The 25,114-nt window shown below is 36.3% G+C and overlaps 1 protein-coding gene across 1 annotated transcript in view; it reads right to left on the bottom strand.

Annotated features, from left to right (window-relative positions):
- Positions 1-7,894: 7,894 nt before the first annotated feature.
- Positions 7,895-25,114, bottom strand: part of NELL1 (neural EGFL like 1) — a gene marked incomplete at both ends in the record, with an annotated part of 577,617 nt that continues 560,397 nt past the window's right edge. The window contains 4 exons of the mRNA XM_083355288.1: positions 7,895-7,945; positions 11,720-11,944; positions 15,443-15,619; positions 23,077-23,270. Coding sequence (XP_083211414.1) covers positions 7,895-7,945; positions 11,720-11,944; positions 15,443-15,619; positions 23,077-23,270 — 647 coding nt within the window. The remainder of the gene's footprint in view (positions 7,946-11,719; positions 11,945-15,442; positions 15,620-23,076; positions 23,271-25,114) is intronic.

Here is a 25,114-nt window from a genome sequence, read left to right as displayed (position 1 = left end):
ATAATGATCCTACTCATAAATGGAATAATGTAGGAAAGTTCTATTCAAAAGTGAAAAGTTTATAGTCATTGTATTGACCATTGTAATGAATAAAACTAGATTGAGCTTCCAGGCTATAGCTATTAGTATTTCATGCTCATATCAAATTCTGCTTGTGCTCATCTTAATTTTTTCTTAACTCAGCTTTTTAAAAAAATCAGTTCCATTTATAGAGCATGAATATATATTTCAAATAGCAACGCATATTTCAAAACATTCTGATTCCTACAAAATATATAAAATTGTATGGAGTGTGCTTTTCAGATCTTCTAATTAATGATGGCATACAAGCCATCATTTTGCACTTTCCTAATAGAAGTTGTAATTTACTTCCAGCACAGTATAGCTCACAATTTCTTTAATAATGTATGCCATTTAACAAATTTAAGTAGGAAACATCACTATCAGCAAGTTATAGTGGGATATGAAAATTAGTTACAGTTTATTTATGGTGAAAATCATGCATATTCAGTTACATGTTTCATGCATGAAGTTAATACACAAAATGAATAATCATACTGAAAACATTGAAAGCTTTAAAAAAGTATTTGAGCAGTTATTTCCCCAAGTTAGTGTTTATTCATGATGGACTCTACAAAGGGGGTATCTCAGAAATTATTGAATATCAAGTTCTTTGTCTCACTTTACAAAAATACCTATTTATAGTTGTGCAAATACAGAATAGCATATGCTCTAGCAACTACAGGAGAATCTTGTCAGACACTCTGAAATATAACTATAGGGAAGTGAAGAGGAGGTGGAGCAGCAGGAGGAGATGGAGGAGGAGGAGGAGATTTATTATGCTGGATTTTGACTATAATCACATTTATTTATAATGGAGGAACAGGCAACTTGTTTTAATCTGAGGCTGTATGTTGTCTCCTAGCCAGTTGGCAAGCTGCCAAAGGATTTGTGGTGATGCATTAGGAGAAAGGGGACCAAATGTTTTGTTGCCATTTTTCACTTAATTTGATGGATTGGAGAGTGGGAAGAGAATACACAGGGGCCCATTCGCTCCCTTAAAAGTCCTCAAAATTGAGCAAAATTGTACCTCAGAAATTTGGCTGGGTTGCTGCTGTACTGGCATGGATCAACTGTAGGGTACTCCAGGGGCTATAAATGAGATATTCTTAGGCTGCAGCCTGCCCATCTCTACGTTAATTGTGGTCTGTACAGAGGACATCTGCTGACTGCATAGTCAAGACAGAAGCAGATGTACACTCATTGGAAGTACTAAATTAATTGTTTGGATCTTTTGATGTATACAAGGAGTTGCTTCTCTAGCTGGATTTACAGTTGTCCTGTATAGCACAACTCAACATGGCCAACTCACCACAACTAATTCACCACAGTCAACACACCATGGCCAACTCACCATGAGACACTTCACCATGGCTGTGGGACAACTGACCGCAGGACAAAAGTTACACTTATATTGAAGAAATGGTGGAATAGAATTATTAAAGAAAGGATGCTAAAGGAGGGACAAAAATAATTATTTTAAATAATTAAATTGAATTCTTAAATTGTCCTCTGGTGAGATACCCCACAGTGAGGGGGCCACAGTGAGGTGGCCATGGCAAGTTGTCCCATTCCACGGAAAACATGAGGTATACAGTATATTTGTGCAAATATAGGAATGTTTCTACTATTTGCCAAACTATCATGACATGGTATTTTACTGTATCTTATTCAGTTGTAGCCTGAATTAATTTCATGCATTCATACAGAATATCTACGGCAGGATCTATGCTAGAACTTTTAGTTTCTGAGGATCCTTTTTAAGTACAGTTTTGTTCTGGGGACATATACAGTATTAATGAATGCAACACAGTATCCACTGTATTTATAATCACCACACATAATACATAATGTTTCAATTGTTGGATAACCATTTCCAACAAATGCCAACTATGTACAGTACTGAAAATGTGAAAGTAAGAAGTCTGTTTATTTAAATGTATGTGAGTGTGGGCATGCACATGGGCATCTGTGTATTGTGTACACATAAAGACTGACACATATGTTGACTCTATGCTTCCATACCAGTGCTGCAGAATGGAGATTGTTTTGCAAAACATTTTTTTTTAAAAAAGTAGACTTCAATAAATATATTTTTTTCTCCCTCATCTGCCATTTTATGCTAGGTTTTTTTTCCAAAAAATTCCAATTGAGTGCATATCTTTACATTGTATATGAAGGATACATCTTAGTGTTTTTCACAGATGTATAAATAAGTTGGTACACGGTGAAAAATAGTCTTAAAGAACATTAATTTTCTGCTCATGGAACATAGTTCCTCTGCTCTAGTTAGGAGTTAGGAGAGAGAGATTTGCTATGATAGTATGTGCATTTCAATCACCAACAAAGTTGTTATTGAAGCAATAGCAGAGAACAAAATACACTACAACTTCAACATGTATTGAGGAGTACAGCCAGTGCATCATAATAAACCAGGGATTACAGTAAAAGAGGGAAAAATACTAGTATAGATTGGCCCAAGGTTAGAATATTACACTCTTCTGTTACTCAGGCTGTTTGATCAATTTTGGAAAATGTTTCAGTTGATCCTAGACTACTGAAAATTCTTACAATTACTCATTGATGTATTTTGTATATTATGCAAATGTGGATATTCTGATTTTGTTTCCAATAAAAAAATGTTTGTTTATTAAATTTATTGGCCTCCCATCTCACCATAGGGTAACTCTGGATGGCTTATAGTTACATAAAAGCTAAAACATAAAAAGTTAAAAACAAACATTAAAACTAAAAACACATGGGGAGTGTGGGGGGCGGAGTAAGGTGGTGGTGGGAATCTGTTATTACTCAATCAGCCACCTCCATTGCGGTGACACCTCCCCCTTGCTGGAGGTCCAAGCTAACTAGCACAGTTAGGTGGTATTTTCCTTTAATAATTATTAATAGTGGCATTTGAAAAAAAAAGTCACCTAGAGTAATATACAAGGTTCTCCAACTTTTATTCTTGCAACTCCATAATATAAACCCAATTTCACTAAGAAACTCTGTGGTTGAATAGGGACATGAAATCAAATCTCATTTATTACTATACCACAGGAGTTATTTTTAATAAATGTATTATTTATATATGATACATTTACTGTGAAGTACGCTCCATTGAGAAATGTAGCCTAATGGTTGAAGATCAGAACATTAAAAAGCCAATAATACCTTACCTTCTTTCAGATCTATAGTTCCCCTACCCCATTCTGAGATATAATCAAGCAAATTGTCCAAGAAAGAGTTTTTAAAATTATTTGGAATTTGGATTTGGAATTTTCCAAAATTCAGCACACACCAAGTCTGAAACAAAATTATGGAGGCAGGAAGATCTGTACTCAGGAGTTTATTTAGATGCCACAAGTTTTAAATCACTCCCATTTACATCCCAAAGCACGGTTTTATTTCCTCCAGTTGAATTATCAGTGGCTTTACAATATGGTTTACAAAATGCTTTAATGGCATGGTTTACAAATGTCCTTTGAGGATTTTAAAAAACACAGTTTATAATACCATTGTTGAACAATGCAAATATAATCAATACATAGTGTATGTCAAGAAGGAAGAAAGTTTAAAAATGAAAAGCAAAGATGGAGTCCTACATACATTGGGCTGCCTTTGTTTTTCCTATTTTTTTGTGATGGGGAATTGTTTGTACATTTGCATTCATTTTATGCATGAAGGGAATTCGCTTCATTGAATTCATTGAAATAAACAATGCACTGAATAATTCTACTGTGTGCATCAAAGCTACTGGATCAAAGGACATTTTATGTTGCATTGCAGTGTTATCACTTATATCTGGGTGAATTTCAATGCCCAGTGTAGATTAAATAGTGTGTACACAACTCTAGACCTTTCATAATATTAAGTAATATCTCTTTAGCACAGTGATTCTTGAAACTTATATGGAGCCAGATACTGCCTATCCTTTCATTATCAGTATCCAAATGAAAGCATCTTTGGTGAACATCCAAATAATAATGATGGCACCCAAGATTGTACAAAGTTCCAACTGGAAAAAATGTCATGAAACTTTTTGTACATGATAACTGGAGTGAGATTGTTGTATAGATAAATATAGAAAGATTAACCATTAGCCACAATGAAAAAATGGTGGGTGAAGGTGATGGAACTAGCTGAGATGGGCAAACTGATTTTTTTGATCTAAGAAAAGATAATATCTATGTTTATTGCTGCCTGGAAACCCCATTCTTTGCATGAAAGAGAAGAAATAGACCTATGAATTATGGTTTCAATGGTCAGACAGATTAAATTATAGAGATAAGAGAGTTGTAACCATACAGTGTGAAATAAATTTAAGTATAAGTTATTGTACTTATAACTGCTGTAATGAAAATCGGAAGTTACTTCTTTGCATCTTTTTGTTTCTTTTTTCTTTTGCATTTTTAGCTTTTGCTTTTATTTATTTCTCTTACTTTTCTTTTTCTTTATATTAGTTTGTATCACTTTTAAATTATCTTTTAAAAACATAATAAAAATTATACAAAAAAAGATTGTGCAAATTCCCACCTCAACTTTATCCATATGTATCAAAAAAGGTAAAGGTTCCCCCGCACATGCGTGCTAGTCGTTTCCGACTCTAGGGGCCGGTGCTTATCTCCGTTTCAAAGCTAAAGAGCCAGCGCTTGTCCGAGGACGTCTCCGTGGTCATGTGGCTGGCATGACTAGACAGCAAAGGCACATGGAACGCTGTTACCTTCCCACCGTAGTGGTCCCTATTTTTCTACTTGCATTTTTACGTGCTTTTGAACTGCTAGGTTGGCAGAAGCTGGGACAAGTAACAGGCGCTCACTCTGCTACGTGGCACTCAGGATTCAACCTGCCAAACTGCTGACCTTCTGATCGACAAGCTCAGCGTCCTAACCCACTGAGCCACCGCGTCCCTTATCCATATGTATGACACATGTGAAAAGGGGGTAGGATTCATCTTTACTTTTTCATGCTCCTGCCCTTTCTCCCATCCCAGCAGATCAGCCTATCTTCAACTACTCTTGGTTTTGTTTTTTTTAGGAGTCAGGTTCTTATTTTTTGGTTGCAAACGTTATATACTTCTGTGCAGGATCTAGTTCAGAATATTCCCCAAGTTTTATCAAAGATAATACAAGGTAATTAGGCAGAATAAAGACCACAAATGCTTTGAAAACATAGTGACTCAAGACAGGGGCAATAGTGCCAGCAAGACACCTTTCTTCTGCTTAACAGGAATGTCCAGATGCAACAACTGAATTTTCCCCAAAGGAAGAGAAGTATGAATTTAATATGTGTGTTGAAAACCAAGGAAAACTAAATAGAAGGAAAGATTGTAAATGCACATAAAGGTTCTATATGCCTTGCCTGATTTCTTTGCAGCATACAGCTGAAACCTAGGATTTACCTGCTCTTGCCTTAACTGTAGATGCATGTGAGAAAGACTTGCTTGCATGTGTATATGGATGTCAGATAGGCCAGTCCCCACATTCCTCAAAAAGAATAGAATGAGGACAAAAAATGAAATTTATATGAATTGAATTTGTAACTACCGATTAAAATTAATTGCCTGAAAAGTAAGGCACTGATTTTTTAAAAATTAATTGCTTACCCTATTTGCATATACAAACTATTCTCTTTTATACATGGGTTACATACTGACACCAGATACAGTTAACACACCAGTTTACACACTCTCTTTCCAGGAGAAACCATGAAAAACCAAAGCAGATGAACAGAATGAAGAAGGGTTAGGTCCAACTGGAAAGGGAAGGGGAAAAAACAAAGTCTCCCTCCCTCTCCCACCCATGTTTGTGTGTGTGTGTGTGTGTGTGTGTGTGTGTGTGTGTTGAGAGAAGAAAACAATTCCTACTAGGTATGAATACTGAAGATTTTAAAATATTATTTGGTCTTTATGAAATCGTACAGATGGTAACTCCTGTTCAAGGGAAGAAAGGCAAAAGCATCCCCTCGGGGGGGGGGGGGGGCTTCATGTATTGTGAGAAAATGCCAGTCTCTGCCTTTGCATCTTGAACCTGAGGTTCCAGTAAAATAAGGGGGAAATGAGGTGCTGCATATGTGGACTTGGTTCCCTCAATGGCTCAGAAGGAAGAAGCTTTCAACATTTTTCCAGATTCTGTTCTAGCTACTTATTTGCATCATTTACAGTAGATGCCTCTACCTCTTCCCTGCCCCTCACTTTCAGTCATCACTACATCCCTATGCTAATGCAAGCAGCCTTCTGTTTGAAAGGTAATCCTTGCAGAGAGTGGAGGGGTGGGGGACTTTGTCTTCCTTTCATTTATATCCAGTGATTTATTTTTATTTTTTGACTTGCCATATTGCATTGTTTATAGATCTGAAAATCAGGTTCAGCATTGCTTGTGGCTGTGCATCTGAATGTGGGGAAATTCACTGTTCAGTTCCCATACAGCATACACTGTACAGTATACACTATGTGGAAGGAGGAGAATTGTGCATGGAAACCGGTTGGATATCAGCAGCTGTCAGTTCTAGGCTGAGACAGGACTTGTATTAGTAATATCAAAGTCTTAGCCTAGCAAAAATCACAGCAGTTATCTATCCTTCAAGCTTAACCTTTACGCACAGTTCAAATGTTTAATTACAAATGGGCCCGAGCTTACGATTTTAAGTAGTATTTTACAGACAACTAACTTAATACATTACATTTGGGTGAATGTCAGAAGAGGGATAATAGAGCCAAGGGTGAATGTAATACACTGAAAGAAAATTGGAACTGGGAGGCTATTATGTGATCTACTGAAATTACAGTTAACTTCAGTGACATTTACACCTTTCCTACAACTTGTAATGTGGAACAGATGAAGAATTTGTTCATTACATCGTTTGCAATGGAGAATGGTAGATGTTATTACACCAAAGCAACTACTGAGGGCGAGATTATAAACTCAAGTACATTGATGTAAACAATATGAAAAAAAATCACTTTTCACATACAATCTGGTAAATGTAAAGCCCTTTGAATGCTACACAACCCTGTATGAATTCCACCTACATTCAATATTTATTGTTTGATTTGTAAACTACAACATTTTGCTTAACTTAACATGGTCTTGTGTTCTGACTAAGCTCAGGAGCACTGCTGATGAAACCAATATAATTTTCTATTTCTTCTTCCTCTCTGGGATTTTGCTGTTAGTTCATTTGTCTGCAAAAGAAAGTGCTTTTTGCCACTTCATTAAACTTGTGACATTATTCCTTCTTATTTATTTTTTCCATAAAGATAGGCTGGGATTCGATTATTTTCAGCCCGTAGAAGTCAAATGTACCTTGGAATGTTTTACAATGTTTGACAGCTATGAAATATAAGTACTATGCAATTTGGCTGTACATACATACATATTTTCATAAGTACATTTGACAGGGACCTCCGAACTAAATAGCCAATAATATGAGACAAAAACCACAGGCAGCCTTATTTTGTAGAACTTTGATCTAAATCTAAAATAAAACAGGAAATTCCATTGTGATCTTTCTACAAAATTAAACAAATCAATACACTGCATTTTACTGATGGAATAATTTTAATGCATTTGCAAATGATTTGACAAAAAAGGGTGTAATTTACAACACTCAAAACTTTTAACAACCATTGATTTATATGTATTTTACTGTAAAAGTAGAGAGAAGCCTAGCAAGTGTAGTGATAGGTCCCAAAGGCAACTCCCAAATATCTTCCTCAGAGACTTAGATCATTGTCTGTTGTACAAAACTTCCACCTCTTACTTACACTGCATTTGTTTGGAAAGTGGAAAATTGCATCAGTTTTCCCTCACAAAAAGAATTGTCCCAGTTTTATACTTCAGTTATTGCGAAGACATTCTAAATCCACCGAACAACAGACATTTCCATTCTGTGTAGAATGGGAAGGAAAAGATAAAAAGGAGAGATTAATACTAGTAATACAAGTGAAGAAAATACATCTTCTCATATGGACACTAACAACCTGGATCTTTAACATGAGCATTTTGTAAACCTATTTCTAATGTAAGAGAGACCAAATAAGCATTTTCACTTTGCTGTTAAAGATTTTTGTTTCATTCATTCATGAAGCAAGAATAATGTGAAAGTTGTGAATTTGTCCTTACTCTACACATATAATAAATCATATTATAGAAGAATGGTACAGCATTTGGCATTCTCTGATTTAGATAAATGGAAGTAAGGGGAATTGTGGCAAAGGAGTCTAAAAATATAGATGGTGAGAGGCAAGAGTTTACCTGAACTTTTATTTTTAATTTTGCTTTGATAGAGTGATGATAGAATATAGCTAAATATTAAACAGAAATAAAAATAACTTCTTCTTTACATAATATTAAATGAACATCTGGAATTTGTTATCCCATGATATAATGAAAGCAACTCACTTAGATTAGTTTAAAAGGAAATCAGAATTAGGAAGGATAAGCATTATGCTATAAAAAGGAAATGCAATTTTATTCTGTTCCTGCATGTCTACCTGTAGGGCTAGCTTTGGATTAATTCAGTACAGTTCTCATGTTCTTATTTTCATGGCAAATTTAACAATAACTGTGATATATTGTTCCAGTTAACATACTAGTAGGTTGGATGCATTATATGCTCAAGAAGTCAGATAAAATCTACTTTATCTTAAAGAATTATGCATAAATAGTTTTTCAGAAACATTCTTTCTTCTATGATTCTCTATTGAAATTAATTTTTCTTGCACATGTAGCTGGATTCATTCCACTAAACTTGGGGTGGACAATTTTGGTTGGGGGCCACAACCAGGCCTTTCAACCTTTTAAAGGACTACAGGTTATCATCTACTAATCAGTGATATTATTAAAAAGTGTATGGCCATTTTTTAGGCTTTGTTTTTGCAGGGTTTTCCTCCACTGTGGAAATAGAAAACATAGCTAAGTCTAGTCTTGTGGATTAATTATGAACAAGGGCAGAGTCCTTTGGATATAATATGAAAGACGTCTGCTATCAAATTCTGAGTAACACTAGATTGTGGTGGACATTTCTATTATTGCCAAGATTTTGAAATCCCTTAATGTCAACAGAATGGAGTACAGAGAAAGACATCAAGCATTTACTCAATAATTTTCTGTTTTCTTTGCTTCTTTTTTCCCTAAATAAATGGAAATATTGGCAACCGTCTCAGTGAATTAAGAAGATCTTTAAACCCCTTTTTTTCTTTTGTTAAAAAAACTTATTCTGCTTTTTATGGTTAATCCTTTATCCTTTATGAGTGCTAATTTACATTTTCCCCCATTTCTCTGTCTACTTAACTGATATTAATGTCTTAATGTCTGTTTATTTTTAATGATTAATTTTAAAAATTGGAAAAGACATCATCAATAAAATCATCTCCTCATAAATTTGGAAATATCACTTGAAATCATATCTTCTCTGACCTTTATTCTGCATGATTCACCTCTTTTAAAGGAAAAAAGAGAGGGTTCTTCCACTTAGAATTGATCAATTGAACATAAATATATGGCATCCACAACTGGGATTCATTAAAAGGCAGGTGCACGTGCATATGTAGATATACAACTATAATGCATACCTGTAATAAATGTCACTATCCTAAATGCATATCTAAAAACTCTGCAAGGTGTAAAAACACTAATTTAAAGTTAAAGAGCAATTGAATAGTTCTAGTTCAGCCTCCCAGGATAATCACATAATTAGTTTTGCATGATTTTATTCAGTGCTTTTTTTCTAAAAAAAAAAAGGTGCCAGAACTCAGAGATGCTGTCACTGGGAGTGATGCCGGTGTCTTGCTATGGCGTCACTGCCCGTCCTTTGCACCCCCACCCCTGAGGCTCGGAGCCACATGCCGCAGGGATTCCCCTCCCCACAGCTGCCATGGGGATTCCCCTCCCTGCAGCTGCCATGCCGTGGCCCCTGCTGAGCCCCCACCCGGAGCTGCTGAACCCCAACCCTGAGCTGTGTTCCTCGTGGCAGTAGTCTCTGGCACCAAACAGCTGATGGCCTCCGGCACCAGTACTCTTTCTTTCCTTCCCCAAAATTGTGTTAATGAGTCCTGTCTAAGCTCTGCTGATCAGCTTGTCCTGGATTGTTCTGCCACAAAATGGAATGGTTTGCAGGTTGCAGTTGAGACAGCCCATCTCATTTTAGATATATCACATATAATTGAAGATTGTAATTAGTTGCGTGTGCATGTTCAGCAAGTGTGATGTATTTGTGCTGGCATTTCTAGGCCTCTTTCCAACCACATCCAGAAAAATTTGTAACAAACATTGGAATTCTCAGTGCCATGTTTGGTATTTCCCAGCAATCTCTTACTGGAAGGAAAAAAGCAATCCCTGCTGCGTTACTGATCCCAGAGAAGCATTTGCATGTATGCAGGTATCCTTAGGGTGCCATAGTTATGGATGAGAAATATTGGTTGCAAAGTTGGCATTTCTGGATGTAATACAGATATTTTGGACTTATTTTTGTTTCTTTGCATGTTTGATATTTTTTAAAAAGGCATATGCTACTGACTACACTTATGCACATATATAACATCTTTTGCTAGGATACATGACCACTGCTTTTCCAGAATGTGAAAAGTGAAAGATTGTGACTAAACAAAATTTTAATGTACAGATAATACCACCAGAAATTATTTTAGCCTTTTTAATAAATGTTGGTATTGATGTTAACCTCACCATGGAAAACATATATTGTTATGTATATACTAGGTTAATTATTTAAAGACTGAAGTGCAACATAACTAGATTCTAAATAATCTATTTTTCAGAAGACACAACAGTCCAAACAATAAAAGTATTATTTATTTTATTTATTTATTTTATTAAATTTATATACTGCCCTATTCCCGTAGGTAAAGTCCAAATTAAGAATATTTCATTCTTAAGAATTGTTTAATTTAAAGTGGTTAAGTTTTAATAGATGGTTATAGATTCAAAATAGTTTTCAAGAGTATTTACAAAAGATACTATTTTTTTCTAGCATCAGCTAAATTAGACATATTACATTGAGAAAAATGTTTCTCATTTCTTTCCTGTTATCTTTATTGATTTCATTGCAGAGATGTTAATATAGGAAATACCGGTAGATTATTTTGTTATCTAATTTTACCTTCCAAAAGACAGAAGCAAATGAAAAATGTGAGGTTCTTTCCTGTTGGCTTTTTTGAATTAGCTGTTGGCTTTTTTGAATTAGCTGTTTTAGATTCTAAAAGTTTAGTTCCTAAAGAAGTAACCTTGTAAATAATTTTAATGTCCTCCTCTAGTGCACTGTAGGCAACCTTGGCTCTTTTATGACTCGTGGACTTCAACTCCCAGAATTCCTGAGCCAGCATGGCTCAGCTTGGAAACCTCTCTCTTTCCCCTCAGCATGGGTGGCTCAGGATTTCTGGGAGTTGAAGTCTATGAGTCATAAAAAGAGCCAAGTTTTCCTATTCCTAAAGCCAATAGAGGGAGCTTTTTTTTTTTTTTTTGCAAAAAAAAAAGATGCCAAAACCCCTTTCTGAGCATTCTATGAGAAAAAAAGCCCTGATTTTATTGTGGTATACTGCACCACCTTACTTCTGTTTGAAATTAAATAGCAAAATTGTTTTAAAAAGAAAACCCCGTCTGCATAACATTCTGTGCTACACCATGTTTTACCTCTGTATAAATACCTTGCATTTGCAGGTCGTACAAGGAGATCCAAGCATTGTCCATACTGAACCACTTAGCCGTGTTATTCCATAGTCATCTAGACAGGTTTTTTGGATGTCATATATACCATTTTCAGCCAAACAAGGGTCACTGACACAATGAGGGCAGCATTCTCCTTCTGACATTGCTGTGTAATCACAATTCAGGGCTGGACATGCAAGTGGCCAACAATCCACTTCACCTTCCTATGAAAAACAAAAGAGATTCATCAACACTCAAATTGGTACTCATGTAAGGCATAAAACATCAAAAACAACTTTTTCTGCAATCAAAATATTAATGTTATGATTGAATAATTATAAAACAATAGATATTTAGACTGCAGTTGTATTAAACCAGGGCAGAAATGGATAGTTACACAATGAGCTAAATAACAATGCAGTGACACTTTGTTCATGGATCTGGGTTCTTTGATTTTATATTTTATCTAAATATGATAAGATTGCCCCATGCAATGGAGACAGGCTCTATTGGCTGGACCTCAGATCACATTAAGGATATCAGATGAAGCAATAGTTTATATATACAAACTATTCAAAAAATTAAATTGCTTCATTAAATGAACTCTAAGTCAGTTATGTCTGTTAAAATGTGTCTTAGAATCTGCTGAATGCTAATAATTAACAGAATTATTTTATATATGGTAATTATATAATAACATATTTAACATTAATTTGTCATAAATCCAATGTATAGGCCACCAAGAGTCTCTCTCTCTCTCTCTCTCTCTCTCTCTCTCTCTCTCTCTCTCTCATTCTCATTCTCATTCTCATTCTCTCTCTCACTTTCACACACCTATATAATATAATTTGGAAATCCAAATGATATAATGTAGAATCTTTCAAATATCTAAAAGTGGTATTAGACTGATTGAACTGGAGTATTGTAGATACTCTGTTTTCCCATTTGTGAGCAACAAATGTTTCCCTTCCTCTATTATATAAAGTTTGGCAGATTATCACCAAATTATTTCAATAATCTTGGATGCAGTTAATCTGATTCTTAAATTTTAAATTAATCCCAAATCAACAGATATTCTTTGGCTGTGTTTTGTCAGGCACACAGTTCAATCCTAAATCTTTATCCCACCTGTTATAGTTCCCTGGTAGAACATATGCCTTCTTGTTAGGGAAAGACAGACAGAATTTAAAACCAGCATTGAATATGATTTTTCCTTTATCTCTTTCTCTAATATTCACTATTTTACACTTAGAGTCACAGAAGTTTGAAGTTTCAGTCACCTTGTTCCTCACATCATTTTAATAATAATGATTTTGCTTATTTTAATAAAGCAAAATGCTACATAATTGTTTATAAATACCAAGAAATAATTACAAAGTATTATGAATTCATACTGTAGCTGTCATCTAAGAATGTGTTAGTAAATAATTTATTGCACTGCTCTCCAGCAAGTACAATAGACTTACTATTATCTTGTATAATTAAAAGCACAATGGAACGGAAGCAAGATAAGGTGTCTTAGCCTCTGGAGAGGAAGATAAAGTGCTTCAGCCTATTCTGGGTGAGTGCAGGGACAAAGTTGTCACACACAAGAAAATCCAAGTTTGTTGAATTAGTTGGATTCAGTGTGTGATCCCTTCCAACTGTAAAATTCTAAGATTTTAGGATAAGGAATATTATCATTTCTTTAAAGAAGCAACAATTACATTGCAGGGATTAATATGTATTTTGTAGTCAGTGTTTTACTCGAACTTGCAACTTTCCAAACAATTTTGAATAAGTGCACCATCACTCATAAACTTTTCATTATTCATTTTTTTCCTGATTTTGCATGATCAGACAACATGGGTGAAATGTTCCTGAATATATACAGATAGTTAATAAAAGAGCAAGTGTGTTTGCATAATAATGAAATGTGCACATTATACTCCTTGCCATTATAATGTACTGCATGAGGAATCTGCTCCATTTGGAGTCCCAAAATGTGCAATTCTGGTTCCTATTGTAACAGACAAAATATTACATGAATTATATTTTTCATTAGGTCATCCGCAGAATGCTGTATTATTTAGGAACAGCATTATCCTGAGTCTGTAGGCCTAGTATGGAAAGTGGTTGCTACCCTTTGGGAGCCCTTAAGGAGTACTGAGTAGTTATTTTAAACAAGGCCTTGATCAATCAAGAGACAAAAGGAAATAAACTGGTATAAGACTCTGACCCATTAACAGCTACAATTGTCTAATATTGTAATAAGAAATTGTGTGACATTCAAATAGGAAATATTCTGCTGAGGTTTGTTACCACTTGGTTTAGCATTATATCAGATGGAAATCTGATTGTTCAGAATATTATTGAAGGTCCATTTTTTTCTGTTGAGAAACATGATTAAATCTGCAATCCTTATATTCATTTGCCTAAGGGCATGCTCCATTGAACTCAGTAAATAATTACTTTAAGTTGGTACGTGTATGATTGTACTGCAATAGATTTAATTTTGACTGAGACAGGCACTTTCTTATTAAGTCTCTCAGCAACAGCTTTCTGAATAGGCTAGATGTTAGAAAAACTACATAGCAATTTTGTGTCAAAAAAGAATAGACTTGCTCATTACTACTGCAATGCTCTCTACATGGGGCTACCCTTGAGGACCACTCGGAGGCTTCAGCTGGTGCAGAATTTTTTTTATTTTTTTTATTTTAATCCCATTTATATCCCGCCCTTCTCCAAAGACTCAGGGCGGCTTACAATCTAAGAAGCACAAATCAAATGTACTTAGCAATAGCCTTCATTCTATGTATATGCCTGCTTATTAGGGCTTTCGCCCCCCCCCCCCCCAAGCAGCATTTTTACAAAGTCAGCTTATTGCCCCCAACAATCTGGGTCCTCATTTTATCTACCTCGGAAGGATGGAAGGCTAAGTCAACCTTGAGCCTGGTGGGACTCAAACCTGCACTAATTGCAGGCAGCTGGTGTTACTTAAGTCCATTAGCCCACTGCTCCACCAAGGCTCTTTGAATGCAGCTGCGTGAGTAGTAATGGGAGTGTCCCGATACTCTCATGTAACACCTCTTCTCCGCGAGCTGCATTGGCTTCCAGTTGCCCTCTGGGTAAGATTCAAGGTGCTGGTGATGACCTATAAAGCCCTAAATGGCATGGGTCCGGATTACCTTAGGGAGCACCTGCTGCCAGCATCAGCTTCCCATCGTCCTGTGCGCACCCACAGGGAGGGCCTCCTTAGGGTTCCACTGGTTAGAGATTGCTGGCGGGTGATTCCCAGGGGGAGGGCATTCTTGTGAGTGCGCCCGCCCTTTGGAACGAAATGCCGATGGAGCTTTGGACTGCCCCCGACCTTCGCTCGTTTCGCCAGGACTTAAAAACCTGGTTGTTTGAATTGTCTGGCCTGGACTGTGGGATTTTAAATTTTAAATTATATTAATTAAATCAAATCAAATTAAATTAAATTAATTTTAAAATTTTAATTTTTATTGTTATTATTAATTGTGGGCTTGTACTAATTTAATTTCATTTTATTCTCTTTTTTGTACTGTTTTAACTGCCCTGTGAACCGCCCTGAGTCCTTCGGGAATAGGGTGGTATATAAATTCAACTAATAAAATAATAAATAAATAAATAATAAATAATGAACATTCTGAACTCTAGAATGTGGTTGATCATTATAAACTCTAAGGCTCTTTAAACTATTTTTAATTTTACTTCCATACCAGACAGCGGCACTGTTGACAGCTGTATGTCCAATTGTCTCCACTTCGGTACAACTTATGCCCATTCTGATCTAAACACTGACTGGTCACTCTGGTATCACATTCTGGGCAACAGAAGAAGTCAACACTGAGATTTTCACAATCACAAGCTGTCCTTCGACAGAAGATCTTGCCATCCTGTTAAGGAAACAAAGCAGCAATAAAAGCAAATGCCACTAAATAAAAGGTTATAAATTAATATACCCATCATGATGAGTTTGTCAATGAGTTAACGAGTCATATTTAAATGTTGCATTTATACTGCCATTTATTTAATGTGCAACTTATGGAGACCCTTAATTAACACATCCATTAATGAAATATTTGTTTTGGACATCTGAAAGGGCAGCTGTACTTAGCTCAAGAAATAAAACCACACAATCAAACTGAAGTTCAGTGTCTACCATGAAAAAAAAGTGAAATATTTTGCCCTCTAGATGTGCTGACTTCAATCATCCTTGTTGATAGCTTCCTTCAAAACTGAAACAAAATGTACCCATTCTGATTATTCTGCAAGTTGCAAGATAAGAGTTGAAAGCTAAGGGTAAGGAAGCATTTAAACCTATGGCCAAAGAAAACTAAATACTTGCCAGACTCATTTATTTTTATTATACATACAACAATGTGAAATCACAGCTACCAGTTTTTTAACTGGAGTTTACTCTCAGACCTGTGGATTATATGTGCACTGTGCAATGCACAGCTTTTTTTTTTAGCAAGCAGTTGCATATCATTAAAGAGCACTAAAGCTATCAATAACAAACCCCCCCCCCCCCAAAAAAAAACCTATCTACTGTATGGTCTTGCTTGGTCTTGCCATGTAAGTGGAATCATGGTGCCTATAGAAAAACTGGTCAAAATTTTAAAAAATAGAAAAAGTGTTATAGGAATGTCAGGAAGCAGAATCTGCACTTGCCTGGCTGAGTTTTTTTAACTCCAGGTTGGAAGAGGTGCTACTTGAAAGGAATTTTAATGATTTATTGTCTTGTTAATGTTTTGGCTGACCAACTGATTTCTAAACTAAATTATTCTCCAAGAGTGAGAAATGAGCATTCTCCCCATTGTATCCTAAGTATTATTGATTGATTAATTTTTAAAAATGTTTTTTTTTAGAAAATATCACCATTTTACAAATTGTCTGCCCTGCCATGTGATCTACTCTTGTGATGGTGAAGTGAAAAACTGTCTATAATTGTGTTACATGGATGCCTATAATTGCATTCATAGCTGCATTTGTGGCTTCTAGGTAGCCTTGGAGACTTGTTTCATCAGTCCAAATGGAAGCTGGTTAGGATATGAGTAACAAAGAAGGGACTCCTAATCCAGGAAAAGATGTAAGGGACACAGGATGAGCAGGATGCTCACCAAATTACATACCAGATCTATATGGGGCAGTGCACACTATCCAAAATTAAAGATGGTAAATCATTGTGACTGGTAGGTCCTTTAACCTGCCACTGACCCAGACACTCAATTTAAGTAGGGTTAAACCTAAGCCTTTTTCTCCTCATCCAGACCCTTATGGTATCCAGACACTGGGACAGGACTTCCACAGCAACATTTGTCGGATCGAGGGTCAAGATATGGAACTGCATATCATTGACATATAGATAATATGTGACCCTGTGGTGACAAATGATCTCTGCCATAGCAGAGGGCTTGGACTGGATCTTTCCCCCGTTAACAATACTGACTGGAATTGGCTCAAGGTGCTTTATCAACAGTAATAATAGTTTATCAAACATAAAATATTTCAAGTGAGGAAAGAAAACTCCTGAGCATACTTTTTCCCAATCTCCACAAATGTTAATAATAATAATAATAATAATAATAATAATAATAATAATAATAATAATAATAATAATAATAATAATAATAATAATTATTATTATTTTATTTATATACCGCCCTTCTCCCGAAGTACTCAGAGTGGTGAACAGGGCAAACATATAAAAATACAAAAATACAAAAGTTAAAAAAAACAATGCCCAAGCTAAAACAATAAATAGATATATTAAAAAACAACAGTAAAATCCCAACCCATCCCCCATCAGGCCAGGCCGGCTTGTTTGAATAAGTGAGTCTTCAGATCGCGTTGGAAGGAGCGAAGGTTGGGCGCCATCTGGAGCTCGACCGGCAACCGTTTCCATAAATCCGGAGTGCCCACAGAGAAGGACCTCCCCATGGGGGCCACCAGACGACATTCTCTGACCAGTGGCACCCTGAGGAGGCCCTCTCTGTGGGAACGCACAGGGTAGAGGGAAGTTGATGCTGGCAGCAGGTGATCCCTGAGGTACTCCAGACCCATGCCATGTAGGGCCTTGAACACCATTACCAGTACCTTGAATCTCACCCAGAAGACAACTGGGAGCCAATGCAGCTCACGGAGCAGAGGTGTAACATGGGAGTATCGGGAGACTCCCAACACAACTCTTGCGGCTGCATTCTGTACCAGTTGGAGCCTCCGAGTGGTCCTCAAGGGCAGCCCCATGTAGAGAGCGTTGCAGTAGTCTAAATGAGAGGTCACGAGCGCATGAGTGACCGTACGCAGGGCATCCCGGTCTAGATAGGGCCACAACTGGCGCACCAGGCGGACCTGGGCGAAGGCCCCCCTAATCACAGCTACTATATGGTCTTCTAAGGAAAGCTGTGAATCTAGGAGGACTCCCAAGTTGCGAGCCCTATCTACGGGGGGTAATAACTCACCCCCCATAGAGAGGGATGGGATATCCTGAATATCCCGAGATGCCGGTACGCACAGCCACTCAGTCTTGTCAGGGTTGAGTCGAAGCCTGTTCCTCCCCATCCACACCTGAACCGCCTCCAGGCAGCAGGACATCACGTCGAGGGCATCACTGGGGTGGTTTGGGGTCGAAATGAAAAACCACGAATGATCTCACCCAGCAGTTTCATATAGATGTTGAACAGGAGAGGCAAGAGGACCGACCCCTGAGGGATTCCACAAGCGAGAGGCCTCAAGGTCGACCTCTGCCCCCCTGGCAACACCGACTGTGAACGTCCCAGGAGATAGGAGGAGAACCACTGAAAGACTGTGCCTCCCACTCCCAATCCCCTGAGACGCCACAGCAGGATACCATGGTTGATGGTATCGAACGCCGCTGAGAGGTCTAATAGGACTAGGACAGAGGAATGTCCCCTGTCCCGGGCCCTCCAGAGATCATTCACCAGAGCGACCAATGCCGTCTCCGTGCTGTACCCAGGCCTGAAACCCGATTGGTACGGGTCTAGATAATCCGCTTCATCTAGGACCAGAGGGGCTGATGCGCCACCACACTCTCAACAACCTTCGCAAGAAAGCAAAGGTTGGAGACCGGACGAAAGTTATTTATCCTTGTACTAATAAGGGGGGGAAAGAACACTGCAATTTAAAACAAAGTTAATCATATAAAGTGATAATAATCAAACATTTTAAATGTATAGTACAAACTAGTGAATGTACTTTCTATATGGGGTATGATACATACCAGAGAATAAAAGTATATAAATATATCTTGATTAGAACTCAATTTTTAAATCAATATTTTATACCTTGTTACTTATGAGTATACCTATTATTCTTTTGTATTTTACATTAGGTATATTGACAGAGAGAGAGAAGAGGAGGAGGAGGGAATAATTACAATGACTGCTATTATTATAAATCCAACTTAAGTATGCAGTAAAATAAGGCATGTTCAATTGCACCAGGGGGAATAAAGTACAAGCTGAATGCACATTTTTCCCTAAAAGCATAACACATTTCATATTTATGAAGTTTAGATAAGGTGGAAAAGTAAAAAGTAAAAGAGAATAAATAGGAGACTATAAATTGAAAGATCTCAAGTGAAGTTCAATGGGCATCACTTATCTATAAAGAAAAAAATATTTCAAATGTAGTAACATACTCTTGAAAGCAAGACGTGGATATGGGGAAAAAATGTCTGTTGTGTTGTGTTCCTGTTTGTTTAAGGTTTATATTTCATTATTCAGAATATAAAGCATTTCAAATGTCCACCTCTACTAATTTTGTCACTTGGTCAAAGAATGCAATAAGATTTGTCTGGCATGATCTGTTTCTGACAAACCCATGTTGGCTTTTAGTAATGACTTTGTTTGCCTCTAGGTATTTGCTAATTCGTTGTTTGACTATCTTTTCCAGAATCTTCCCAGGTATTGAGGTCAGGCTGATAGGTCTGTAGTTTCCTGGATCTATTTTTTTACCCCTTTTTGAAGATGGCAACTACATCAGCTCTCTTCCAGTCCTCTGGTAGTTCCCCAGTGCTCCAGGATCTTTGAAAGATATAGTTCAGTGGTTCTGAGATCACATCTGCCAGTTCCTTGAGAACCTTGGGGTGTAATCCATCTGGTCCTGGTGATCTGAACTCGTCTAGGCTGGACAGGTGCTCACTTACCATTTTCTTGCCTATCTTAAATTGTGTTTTTAATCTGTTTTTATGGAACTGTTTTTGATAACTTGGACTGTTTTTTTCCATTTGTGTAAAGACAGATGCAAAAAATGAGTTAAATAGTTCTGCTTTCTCCCTGTTGCTTGTCACCTTCTTGCCACTTTCCTCCACTAATGGACCAATCATTTACTTTACTTCTTTCTTGTTTTTTACATGTTGAAAGAAGCTTTTTTTATTATTTTTGACTTTGGTCGCAAGCCTTAGTTCATTTTGAGTCTTAGCTTTCCTCATTCCACCTTTGCAGGCAAGGGCTATTTGCTGATATTCTGCTTTAGTTATGTACCCCTGTTTCCACTTTTTGTACTTGTCCTTTTTACCTTTCAATTCATCAGAGAGTTCTTTATGCAGCCATGCTGGTTTCTTTTGAGAGCTGTTATTTTTCTTCTTTGTTGTAAAATAAATATGCCTCAGGTTATTACAGGTAGTGAAGGTTATTAGTGGTTAATTATGATGTTAGAATTTTACTGTTTAGTAAATATTTTGTCCTCATAAATAGGAACAAATACTTTTTATTTATTATTTAATTAAATCCAAACTTATTCAAAGTGAATAGTTACAAGATTATGTTTAATAGTAGCTGCAATAAACTCTTGTCCTTTCCAAAACAGGAAGAAGAGCTATTTTTCATATATCGCAATTTTAGGGCACTGGATAACATCAGTAAGGGATTGACTATCTTTTTTCTACATACATGCAGCTGTAATAGTTAATTAGACCTTTCACAGAAATTTTTACAAGCTGGTTCTTGTTCCTGGAACATTTTATTAGATTTTATTTTATGGCAAAGGCAGAGGACTCCATTTTAATCAATTAAAAGTACAGGAAAAAGTATACAATTTACTAGAACTGTTTTATAAAGGATATTAAATAAAATTTAATACTCTGACTCAATTAATAACTTTGTAATTGAAAGTGCTGTAAATAGTGTACTTTGGTAGTAACTTCATCGTTCTCAAATACACCAAATGCTGAGAAAAACATGTATGTAATCCCAGCAAACTGTCATTGAATCAGAAACAGTATAGCCTACTCAGGATACTATTGTTTACAGAAATATTCTGAGATAAATATTCACAGACTTCATGAACTGAGAAAAATTGTTTTGTGACATGGGTGGTTTGAAAAATAAATTTGAAAAATGAAGCAAGAAATACAGCAAGTATATTGAAGAAGCTACAGATGGTTTATTGAATTCTGGATTAGTATGTTGTATGTTGTATGAACTCAGTCTCTGTATTTCATAAAAGTGACTTAAGGACATGATATGAATCCAGAAAATCATGACTTATTTAAAATCCCATGGTTAAATGACCCACAGCTTTCCATAATATAGGAATTCTGGTAGTATGAGATGCTTATTTCCTGATTTTTTATGCCTCTCTGTGCCAATTTCCTCCTACTAGACTTTTGACCTTGTTTTCAGGATTCATTGTACAGGCAATGTCCATTGAAGATAAAGCCACCGCTTGCAACTAGTACTTTTTCTTGTGATTGAGAGCTGTATAAAGAGAGAATATGAAACTATGTCAAGTCCCTATTTTTCCCAGTCATAATTAGCTGCTTACCAATATCAATGTTCACTGCTGATTGCCATTTTAGTCTTGATTCACTCTAAGATAAATCTTAAAAAGCTAATTAAGGAAGCCTTGGACTCCACCAACCTGGCACTGACCTTCCCTTAAGTCAAAGGAGGACCTAAGAATTTGGGTCTATGTGATCTCCAGTGATCAGATATATGAATGTTGATATAAACTATAATAATCAGAAAATCCATGTCAGATAATTCAGATAATGGCTTTTATAGATGTAAAATCTAAGGTCTATGGTAGGACAGGATCCAAAGAAATATTTCAGCTGAACTGAAAATGTCATATGCCTTTAAAATAACAACAACTGGCCAACAGGATTCCATAGTCAAATTATAGAACTGTGTAAGAAATCCAGAATTTTGTTTCATTTAATTAACTTCTTTCAATGAATTTATTTCAGAATCATTACAAGCCACCTATTAACTGACAATAAAAAAGAACATAAAATGCAAACTCCTAATATAGAATAAAAACAGTAATAATCAAACCAGCATCATGAAATTTCAAATACACAGCTGAATTTATAAATACTGTAAACTGTCATGGGATGAAATAAAGTTATAATCAAGATGTCACTCATTTGGAAAAAAAATAACCTTGATTTTTATTCATAATTTTACCTTCATATCATTATGCAGACATTCTATTTGTATTTAGATCATGATAGTCATAGTTTAAAACTTCCATTTGTAACTTACTCTTTTATGATCCCATACTCTTATAAGATCAGTACACTCGGAGGAACCCCTGACAAAACTAGGTTGGTCAGACATAGATTTTTTTCACAATTATTTCAGAGATAAATAAATACAACTTATGATCTTACTGCCATGATCACAAAGTCATAAATTTAGAGATCTCATGTGGATATCTCTTTCTTATCAATTCCTTCTTCATTCACTCAGAAGTTACCTATAAACTATTAAAACTTTACTCTGCAATATTATTGTTTGAACACATAATATGGAACAAAAAACTCGGTATATATGTACACACTGCATAAGTTTCTGTATACCATGCCAGGTACTTGTACCCACATCTTTCACCCTTCCACTAATGGGTTGACTGTTTCTGAGGCCTTTCTGAACAGGCGGCACCTTGAATTTTGTGTAGTATGGTAGAACCTTGCCTCTATAGCAGGGGTCCCCAAGCTCTGGTCCATGGACCAGTACTGGGCTGTGGCATGCCAGCAACCGGTCCACACAAACAAGCAAAGCCCCATCCGTGAGATTCAGACAGCACACAAAACCACACCCCTTCCTGTTCACGGAAAAACCACTCTCCACGGAACCGGTCCCTGGTGCCCAAAAGTTGGGGACCTCTGCTCTATAGATCTGGTGCTTAGTACCTGTTCATGTACTGCTGTGATCAGTATGTGCTGTCTTTTAGTCCAGCTCTTTCCAATCACTGGTAGGATTTCTGAATGTCTGCCACCTCAGCTTTCATTCTGAAGATGGACTTTTACCCCAAACTGACAGGAACACCAAATCAAGGTAGAAGTGTTGTGTGTTTTTTTAAAAAGAACTTCATAGGAACTTACCTTACAAGAGCAAACAGAACATCTGTCTTTCTTCAATGTCCATACTTGGCCATTCCGTTTCAGCCCCCCTTCGTAAGGGCAATCACCTGTACAGGAAGGTCCAGATGGACAGAGGCAATCAAACCCTCCTGCCAAGTTTATACAGGCTGAATCATTCCAACAAGTGTGAGTCTTTAAGGCACATTCATCAATATCTGCAGAAGGGAGAAACATTATTAGACAAAGCTGAAAAATGTCCCCTCCCTGGGAAATACAATAGCTATTGTAAGGTACCTATTGGAAATAGGTACTGTAAAAATAAAGTTCATTATCATTTGAAGTGAAATTGTAACAGAACGAGAAATAGTATTACTATAATAGAAATAATACTATAATACCAATACAAATCTAATGATACAGTATTCATGAATGCTTAAACACTGATCTGACTACCAGAGTAACTATTCTTTAATATCTAAAATAAATAAATAAATGTACGTAGAAGCAAATTTCTTTTATTTAATTGATTCACTGTACTATATTCTCTCGAGCAGAAAAAGGAAGGAGAAAAACACTGTATTAACTCCATGCTAATCTTATCATAATATTTTCACATGTCAGAACAAGGGAAAATAAAGAAATTGGGTATGTTTCGTGATTTTTTAAAAAAATAATGAAATCGATTTTATTCAAGTTATTATTATATAGAGTGCACAAAGAGAAGGAATTAGGTAAATTCATTTCTTTTAGTGTAAAAATTGTGATGCATTTTGGTTATGTTATTCTTTCACTCATAGGCATTCTTCTCTTGGGAGCTCCCTCTATGGCTCTACTGTTCACACAACCACACTGTTCATGTAAACAATAGACGTACAGTACTGCTGAGATATGTGCTGAATTGTTCATGCAGAAAATAAAAAGGTCTATTTTAAGAGCAAAAGGAGCATATGTTCCAAGCTTACAAAATTGCACAGCTCATATTGTTTCTAATGCCTTCTCTGTGCTCTTATTCTAGTGATACAGGCAAAGTGGTATAGGTGCAATGGTACAACATTAGTGAAGTAGCACTTACACTTCTGACAAGAGCCACTCACTATCAACGTTCTGCAACAGAAGCCTTACTTACACATTTCAGACTGTGTTTTCCAGTCCAATTGGAGGAATACAGAGAGCTGATGCTATTGTTCTAGGAAATTAAGGAGCACAAAGTAGAACCAATATAGTTCTTTTCTCACAGAAGAGAACAGACAAATCATCCACCAAAAGCAATACAAATCTATCTCAATAACCTACCATTTACCTTTCTAGGTAGGGTGGCAGGAAAAGCAGCAAAGTCACAGGAAGATATTTTACTTACAGTTGCCTATGAAAGACAGGTTCTTAATTACGATCTAGAATGTTAAGTGGAAGTGGTAAAAGAAAATGTCTCCCACAGATAGGATTTCACGGGATTGCTTTATAAAACTCCCTCCCAATTTCATTTACCTTTAATCTCTGTCGGTGCTTTTTTGTAAAAGAAAAAGGTGCCGGAACTCACACATGTCATACAACCCGCCTTGCCTACCCTACAAGGTTCCATCCAAAAAAAGTGCCGGAACTCCGTTCTGAGCGTTCTATGAGAAAAAAGCCCTGATCTCTGTCATAATCAACATATACCTTTAAATCTGCATTTATGAATTTAAACTAAGCAAATGAAAGTGATTCTCTTTCTCTAAGAGAGATGACAACTCTCATTAAAAGCTCCAAATTATAGGCATATATAGCAAGCGGTATGACCAAACAATTTGTTACAGTTTAGGAAGCTCATCCAGAGCTTGGAAGATGATTCAATTCCATCTAAGTTTTTTTGTCATTAACCCAGTACAACTCTAAGCCTACATCAGGAGACAGTAGAGAAACATGATCGTTGTTCCTTCATAATCTGGCAGAGGAAAAGAACCAGATTTTTTTTTGTTATTTTCTATTTTGCAGAAAATAAAATAATAAAATAGGTCCCAAGCATTATGAGCACTTTAAAAAATAATCTTTTAATGGATAATCCTACTACATTTCAAAGAAA

The sequence above is a fragment of the Vipera ursinii genome (genome assembly GCF_947247035.1).
Source record: "Vipera ursinii genome assembly, chromosome: 1".
Taxonomy (NCBI): Eukaryota; Metazoa; Chordata; class Lepidosauria; order Squamata; family Viperidae; genus Vipera; species Vipera ursinii.
Note: the sequence above shows the minus strand (reverse complement) of the source record. Positions and strands in the feature narration are given on the sequence as shown.